The sequence below is a fragment of the Podarcis bocagei genome (assembly GCF_964188305.1).
Source record: "Podarcis bocagei genome assembly, chromosome: 7".
Taxonomy (NCBI): Eukaryota; Metazoa; Chordata; class Lepidosauria; order Squamata; family Lacertidae; genus Podarcis; species Podarcis bocagei.
In genome coordinates this window covers 16,207,452-16,216,434 of record NC_138132.1, presented here as the reverse complement: position 1 = coordinate 16,216,434, position 8,983 = coordinate 16,207,452, and the positions used below count along the sequence as shown (strand labels likewise).

Sequence of the window (8,983 nt, the reverse complement as noted above, 5' to 3'; positions counted from 1 at the left end):
CTTAGGAGTGCTTAGGAGTGACAGCCACTACTGGCATGCGGATGCTAAAGCACACCTGCTGAGGGCTTCTGCTGCCTCTGGCCCCATGTGCTATTTGGCCAAGCTCAGCCCACTCAGCTGCCACCACTTTTCAGGGCTATGTGTGCCTGCTTATCTCGCTTGAGATTTGTAGAGGGGCTCGTCCTTCCGTCGGCTTCCTTAGTGCTCACCTGAATGATGCTCGCATACATAGTCCTTCCCATGCCCAGCAATGGAGAAAGGAGGAGCTAAATATCCGGGCACTTTGGACATGGTAAAAATAAACCTTCTTTATTCATTTATACCCCACCTTTTCCCCTAACAGGACTCAAGGCTGAACACAGCACCAGGACCAGATTTAGATTTGATGAGGCCCTAAGCTACTGAAGGTAATGGAGCCCTTTATATGTCCATCTGTCCTTTGTCAACAACAAAGTATATTAATAGTGAAATACAATAGTGAATAATACATCTAGGTTTTTTTCCTCTTTAATTTTTTTTGGGGGGGCCCACTCTCTTGGGGCCCTAAGCTATAGCTTGTTTATCTTATACGTATGTAAATCTGGCACTGCACAGCACAATTCTTGAAGGAAAAGATGGGGAGGCAAAGAGGTTGGAGGGGGTGAAACGAGGGGGCAATGCCAGTAAATGTGTATTGTGTGTGTTATTTGCATAAAAAACAACAAAGAAATGTAGTGGACACTTGCTCAGTTCCATGTTAATTGCTTTCAGAAAAAAATATCCATTTGCAATCCTATGAGGTAACTGGGCCCCTGAAGGATCAGGTGTGCAACCTGGGAGTCATTCTGGACTCGCAGCTGTCCATGGAGGCACAGGTCAATTCTGTGTCCAGGGCAGCTGTTTATGAGCTCCATCTGGTATGCCAGCTGAGACCCTACCTGCCCGCGGACTGTCTCGCCAGAGTGGTGCATGCTCTGGTTATCTTCCGCTTGGACTACTGCAATGCGCTCTATGTGGGGCTACCTTTGAAGGTGACCCGGAAACTACAACTAATCCAAAATGTGGCAGCTAGACTGGTGACTGGGAGCGGCAGCTGAGACCATATAACACCGGTCTTGAAAAACCTACACTGACTCCCAGTACGTTTCCGAGCACAATTCAAAGTGTTGGTGCTGACCTTTAAAGCCCTAAACGGCCTCGGTCCAGTATACCTACCTGAAGGAGCGTCTCCACCTCCATTGTTCTGCCCGGACACTGAGGTCCAGCGCCAAGGGCCTTCTGGCAGTTCCCTCACTGCGAGAAGCCAAGTTACAGGGAACCAGGCAGAGGGCCTTCTCGGTAGTGGCACCCGCCCTGTGGAACGCCCTCCCACCAGATGTCAAAAAGAAAAATAACTACCAAACTTTTAGAAGACATCTAAAGGCAGCCCTGTTTAGGGAAGCTTTTAATGTTTAATAGGTTATTGTATTTTAGTGTTTTGTTGGAAGCCGCCCAGAGTGGCTGGGGAAACCCAGCCAGATGGGTGGGGTATAAATTTATTATTATTATTATTATTATTATTATTATTATTATTATTATTATTATCATCATCATCATCATCATCATCATCATCATCATCATCCCAGAAATGGTGGGAGTAAATTTACAAAATTTGAGGCAGTATACTGCTATATGATTCTTCCCAACTGTTTTAATGGGTAAACAGAAGCATGCATGTGTGGGAAAAGCGGAGGGGAGAGGTAGGGTTGTTCTTCAATGAGGGTTATCATTGTGTCATACGACAACGACTGGCATGAATGGAATTTAGCATGACATGGCTGTTTATTGGTTAAAAAGGCTAGCCAATTCATTACGGCATAATTTAAAGTGCCAGTGGAGGGGTGGTCCACTGTGGTGGGCTGTAGTGATCAGGTGCTGGTAATTTCAAGCATGTGTGCCTCCTTTAATCATTGACAGAAGTGGAGTGTTTGTTGAGAGGGTGGCAGCAGCCACACAATCTGAGAACCTGGCTGCAAAGCTGACATTTTAATATCAGCCCAGCTCTAGGTCAAAGTAAGTCAGACTGATTTTTGAGTCCATGGTTTCCGTTTCTCCATATCTACTCCCTCCCCACTAAATCGCAGAGGGAACCAAAGCAATTTATCACTGGCATGCATCTCTGTGTACCTTGCCTTTACTCCTTGAAAGGTGAGCCATGCCTGACCTCTCTCGCAGCGCTGTGATCCCACAAGCTCCCAGAGACTCACCTAGGGAACTGGGCTTCTCTGATGCATGTTTTTGCCCTCTGCTGGTTTCATGCAGGAATGCTACTATTCCTGACAAGGAAAGGTAAGCGCAGGTGGAAGCTGGTGTTATTAGAATCATAGAATTGTAGCATTGGAAGGGACCGCGGGGATCATCTAGTCTAGCTCCCTGAAATCCAGGGATCTTTTGCCCAAGGTGGGGCTCAAAACCACGACCCTGAGATTATGAGTCTCATGCTGTAACAACAGATCTATCTCTAAATCATGGATCATCCAGGGATTCAAATTAATGCATATTAACATTCTGAAAGCTTCCTTGTGCTAAACAAAATGTGTTCCAAATCTGAGGGCAAGGCTACTGACGGCTCCTTAGCCATGATGGGTATATTTGACTTTTTCTTTGATTTCTTTAAAAAGCAATTTTCTGCTTCAAATGAGAATATCCTAAAACCTCAAGGACAAGGTCCTTCCTCATTTTTATAAATAAATAAATAAAAATGATCCTACCCCCCACCCAACAACAATAATTATTGTTACTTATCATAGGAATTGTGAACGAAATTACCTCAACTGGCGTTTTTAAAATTATCTGTGTGTCTGATTTTCATTCAGCTGCATTAGCTGCATAGTTTTCTTTTTTATTTCTTTAGATTACTATGTAATTGAATTATATGTTCTTGATTAAATAAGTCAAAAGAAATATATACAACTCCTAAACCAATGGTGGGTAACCAGCAGCACATGGACTTTCTAATTAGGTTTAGCAGGACTCTCCGTTGGCCTATGAGGTCATCTTCACCTGCCCCATATAGGTCATCGGCTGTAGGGTAGGTAAAGATGCAGCAAAGAGGGCTGCTGAAGAGCGATTTCCTTTGACGGTGTTGCCCGACAACATAATGATGGCAGATGACTGACAGGTAGGCAGCCTCACCGCCTGTCAAAATTGTTTCATGGGCAGTGGGGAAGGTAAGGATCTGGCCCACTGGCAAGATCCAGTTCTCCATCCCTGTCCAACATGACACAAAAGGTGCTGCCTGGGGCTGGTGGGAATTGTAGCCTAAAACTACAATTGGTAGGTTGGCGACTTGTGCTTGCATCAGGTAGACAATTGTGAGAATGGAATGCCTTTCTTCCAGCTCTTACTTGGGTTTTCACTTACAGCAGCCTTTCTCAAACTTGGTTGCCCAGATCTTGTTGGATTACAACTCCCATCATTCCTGACCACTGGTCCTGGGAGCTAGGGATGATGGGAGTTGTTGTCCAACAACATATGGGGACCCAAGTTTGAGAAAGGCTTACTTACAGCAAGGATGGGGAGCCCAGGACTCCCCTGGTGTTTTTTAGACTCCAACTCCCATCAGTCTCAGTAAGCACAAGGAATAGTCAGGAATGTTGGGAGTTGGAGTCCTCTACCACCCACCCATCCAATGAGTATTGTGTTGGCTCTTAGGGTTAAAAGATGCCCTGCAGGGGTCCTGGCCACAGTGAATATGCCATTTGTCTGCTTTTACTTGCTCCTGCTTTAGGGGGATGTCTGCCATGTGAGTCATGTTCAGCTGCTGGGGACAGTTGTAGTGGCAGTAAGATCATTTGCCCTGGTGGGCTCATCAAATGTGGCACAGCACAAACCGTGAACACAACAGGTGAGTTTCATAAGATGTCACACACCCACAGGTTCCAGCAAATAGGGTGGATGGCAGGAATGAGGCAAGGTTATAGTTTTCTTTTCCATGGACTGGGTGGTCTTACTGGCCAGGCCGAAGCAGATTTACTCAGAAGTCAACCATACTGAGTTTACCGAGGCCACATGAACACCATACATGCTATGAGAACCACTTTAAACTGTCAGTTTCCTCCGAGAATTCTGGAAGCTTTGAGTTTGTCAAAGGGGCTGAGAGTGTTGTTAGGAGTCTCCTATTCCCTTCACAAAGCTACAATTTCCAGAGTCGTTTAACAGTCAAACCTTCTTCATAGGTAACTTTGGGAATTGTAGCTCTGTGAAGGGAAAGGGTGTGTGTGTCTCCCAACAGCTCTCAGCCTTAACATACTACAGCTCCCAGAATTCTTTGACTGTTCATAGTTCTTTACATGTATGGGGTGAATGGGACTTGGGTCAACATCCACACCATACATTAAAAGCACCATGATGCCACTTTCAATCATCCTGGTTTCTCTCAAAGAATCCTCGGAACTATTGCTGATTGAGGGTGCTGAGGGGGTGCTTATGCTGGAGTTTGGTAAATATATTACAGCAGTATGCAGAAAGAAATAGGCTGGTAAGACTGTTGGTTGAACAGATAAAGAAAACATAAGGCTTATTACTCGTGGCAACCAAAAACATTGAGTTAAGATTTTACCTGTTGCCAAGATGGAGCCAAGAAGTTAACACCAGCACATGGAAACTCGCAATGAATGAACTTGGAGAAGGGTAGGAAGGAAGTAAAGACTGGAAGGAAGGGATCTCTTTTACCAGAAAGCAGTTACTAAAAGAGAATGAATCAGGGAGGAGGAAGACCAGACTGCCTTTCTGTCTGCCACCCCCAACTGGATCAAGTTACTTGTTGCAGCCATTGTTGCCTTACTCTCAACAGTTTGTGGACTTACATTCCTCTCACAGAGCTGCAATTCTCAGAGTGGTTTAACAATCAATCTCTCTTCCCAAGACGCTCTGGGACATGTAGTTCTGTGGTGGGGATAGGGGTCTCTTAACAATTCCCAGCATGCTTAAACAAACTACAGTTCCCAGGATTATATGGTGGAAGCCATGGCTTTGAAGGTATATTCCAAAATGTAGCATACATCTTCTCTCCAGGTCAGTATAATTTGGATTACAGGGCTAATCATTTATGCCAGGGACCTCTCTTCTGATTAAAACTTTCTCTTCCTTGATCCCAACAGGACCAAGGACTATTCACAAGTTTTGCTTCCTCCCCAGCGACTGCATCTACAAAGGCCCTTCCACATTTAACGTGGGCAAGTCAGGAATTGTATCAAGCAGGCTTTTCTGCTGCAACGAGGATGAGTGCAATCATTACTTTCCTGATGGTAAGTCACTGATGTATCCCTTTGTCTTTGCCCATTCTATCATTCCACATTCTACGGTGTCATTTTTTTAAAAAAACCACCAGCTTTCTACTTGGGCTGGGGAAGAGTGATTTGCAAAATGGATGTCGGTTCTATCACCGAGCCACTTCCTTACTTGTGCGTGTTGGTTTTAACAAGGCCCAGAGAGCACTGTTGAAGAGCTGGTCACTGAATCATAAGACCATAGGAAGGTGTCTTCTACTGAGTCTGACCATACTCAACTGTCTAAAACACGGGTGTCAAACACAAGGCCCGCGGGCCGAATCCGGCCCGCCAGACCTCGTTGTGTGGCCCGTGTAGCTGCCGCCGGCTGCCAGCCTTCACCTTTTATTCTCACTTTTTTTTTTTTGACACAAGAAAGCTGCCTCTTCAGCGCATGCGCAGCAGCCTACAAGCCAGAGAACGTCTGCCCTCTAGCGGCAGTGACAATAATTTATGATAATAAAGAGTGGACACATAGTCCTACAGATACAACCGGCCCTTTGAGAGTGACCAAATTGCTGATGCGGCCCCCGATGAATTTGAGTTTGACACCCCTGGTCTAAAATATTGTCCACCCAACTCAATATTGTCTAAAATGACTGGCATTGCAGGGGGTTGGACTAGATGATCCTCGGGGTACCTTCCAGCTCTATAGATCTATGATTCTATGAATCAGGTGTCTGGATAGACTTTCCAAATGCAGGAAAGTTTTGAGCAGGCATCAAGAGCAAAATATCGAGGGCCTCTGCCTGAATGCCCAAAGGCAGGGATTTCCAAAGTGCAGGTGTTGCCGCACGGAAGGTACCATTCTTCCCAAATGCAAATAGATATTACATGGCAATTGTAAAAGTGCAAGTTTTGCATATCAAAGTGCTCCGGTAGGTACATCAGCATTTTCCCCACTGAATTCTCCAGTACTACGAGAATATCAAGGCAAAGCAACCAAAGGCTGTTGTATTGTAACAACTTAGTGGACTTAGAGAAAACCTGGCTTGCACTTACTAGCCACTCAGCTCTATGGGAGAAGGTGGATTTGTGATTTCCACCCTTGTGTTTAGAGCTCTCTTCTTCCTTCCTCCCAAATCTGGACTGTCTCTTCTTTCTCCCAGTCCCACCCATAAGCATTACATTCAATGGAATAAAGTGCCCAGCCTGCTTTGGTCTGGAGAAGTATACATGCAAGGAAGAAGTGATTGCCAATTGTACTGGAGACCAGGACTATTGCCTTGACATGTCTGGGACTGCAAGGACAGGTAAGTAACCACATAAATGGCTCTGCTGGATTGGACTGGAGGCCCAGCCATTCCAGAATTCACAGAGGTGAACCAGATGCCTACAGGAAGCCTACAAGGGGTGCATGAGTACAATAGCTCTGTCCCACTTGTGATCCGCAGTAGCTGATATTCAGTTACAGAAGTTAATAGAGCTATCATGACTAGCAGCCATTGACAGCCACATCCTCCTGTCCAAACCCCCTTTTAAAGCTCTCCAAGTTAGCAACCATCAGCACATCTTGTTCAGCTTCATAGTTCAGTTTAGGGACAGTATGACGAACTACTCCCTTATGCTGCCCTGAACTTCTCATCATCCAACTTCATTGGAACACATACACAAACATGCATACTGGTTTTCAGTGGATTTACTCTGAGTATGACTTACTCTAATCTGACTATGTAAAGTACACAATCACACACACACACACACACACACACACACACACACTTTCTCAAATATATATATTTGTATAAGACTGTTGTCAAAGTAATTCACATGGCTGCAGACAGATGGCACTAACCCTGTGAATGACACCATGATGACAGTTAGGAGGAGGCAATGGCAAGGATTGGAGGAGGAAAGGAGGCTAAAAGCTGAGGCAGAGGAGGAAGGATGGATAGCAAGATGACGAGGAGAATGAGGAGGGGAGACAACAACAAAAGGATTTTTTTCATTCTGGGAAAACCTGACTTACTATGACAGCATGGGAAAAATCTGTTAATATATGTCTCCCACTGGGATTCATTTTTCTAGGATATGAATTAGGGTAGACTTACTTTATAGAATTTTGCTTTTCATGAGATAATTAACCCAAGAGAATCTTGTTCCATTTTCCCCAGTCTTTTTAATTTTTAAAAAAGTCTAATTTGCAAAATGGTGCGATGATGAAATACAGTCATTGCACCATGTCATCCTTTTATGCGTGCACTATGATTTCATAACTTCCAAAGAGTGAAGGAGGGAAATTAGAAGCTTCATTATAAAACTTAGCAGTTAAGTTTCCCTCTCAGAAAAATTCTGAAACTCCAGAATCCAACCTGATTCCTCCCATTTTCTCCAAGTTGCCTTGGAAACAACAACAACAACTATTTATACCTTGCCCATCTGGCTGGGTTTCCCTAGCCACCATTTCAGAAATTTGGAACTTCAAAATCTGAAGCAGAAACCAGTTAAGATGGATTCAATTTCTAGCCTAAATGCTGACTGTCCTTTCCTTCTATTCCCTCCGCAGGACCACCAGTGGCTATCAAGGGCTGTGTAAACAAGGTTGTCTGTGATGATTTTAAAAAAGGGATGGTATTTTTTGCTGGGGTTCATGTACATGGAGAAGGCACTTGCCTTCCTATGAAGACCATCTCTGGAAAGGTTGGCTACACTCCAGAGTTGTTTGCACTTTCTCTCCCAGTTCTTGCCTGCCTTCTTCATGTGAAGATCCTTCCTTGATTTTCTTCTGGCACGAAGACCAAGAGATCCTTCCTGAGCCCTTCCTCCTTGCTTACTTGCTTTGTGGCCCTCAGTGGCCCTTTATAGGCCTTGGGCTTTACAGTGAATGAAGAGATCAAATTGCCCAAGATACACTAGTGTCTATTTTTTTATGTTCCGCCATGACCTCCAGCAGTAGCAGAGCATGGTGGCACTCAAGTGATGTCATCAAGCAGCGACCAGCTGATAATACTGGTAGGTGACAAATAAAATGTCAGTGTTTGTAAAAAGCAAAAAAGGTTCTGACCTCCCTTTGTTGCCTCAGCCTGGTCCTCGGACCCTTGTCGACATAAAAGAGTCCACGAGAAAAATATCCTTGCAGAGTACTTTCTGTTTTTATTATTAAAAGTCTTTCTACAAAAGCGACTGACCAACTGTACACACCTCAACACTACCAGCTTTCACTAACCAACCAACCAACCAACCCAAACTAACATTTCTCACTCTATATATATAACCCGGTGCAGGCCGCTGACTCATGCTGACCCAGCTTTTTTAAGCATTAAAGAAACAGCGGCCATTTTAGCCGTGACATAAAATACATCAGCTGTAGCTGAAGAGTATTGGCACTGAAATCCTGCTTCTGGATGGTGGTGAGTGCTGTCTATTATGGGCTAACAGACTGGGTGGGTTCGCTGGGTGCAGCCGGCATTGCTTATCCTGTTTTAGATCAGGTTTTAGGCCAAGCACTGCTTCACGCAGCAGATCGTTAAGCTATGGAACTCACTTCCACAGGGAAAAAACAATGACTTTAAAAGAGGATTAAACAAATTAATGGAGGAGAGGGCTATTGATGGCTACTAGCCATGATAGCTTTGCTCTTCCTTCATGGTAAGAGGCAGCAATGCTTCTGAATACCAGTTGCTGGAAAAACCACAGGTGGGGAGAGTTGTCTTGTGTTCGAATCCTGCTTGTGGGTTTCACACAGGCATCTGGTT

General features: G+C 44.6%; 1 protein-coding gene across 2 annotated transcripts; it reads left to right on the top strand.

Moving 5' to 3' along the window:
• Positions 1–8,620, top strand: LOC308590091 (phospholipase A2 inhibitor and Ly6/PLAUR domain-containing protein-like). 2 transcript variants are annotated; one of them, XM_081199751.1, is made up of 7 exons: positions 1–292; positions 2,194–2,307; positions 3,749–3,865; positions 5,121–5,267; positions 6,398–6,541; positions 7,795–8,244; positions 8,572–8,620. In XM_081199751.1, exons 2-6 carry the CDS (start codon positions 2,247–2,249, stop codon positions 8,004–8,006), a joined length of 681 nt encoding a protein of 226 aa, XP_081055877.1. In that variant the 5' UTR covers positions 1–292; positions 2,194–2,246; the 3' UTR covers positions 8,007–8,244; positions 8,572–8,620. The 2 variants fall into 2 exon arrangements, with proteins under 2 accessions (XP_081055877.1, XP_081055878.1); XM_081199752.1 differs by lacking the exon at positions 3,749–3,865.
• Positions 8,621–8,983: the final 363 nt, after the last annotated feature.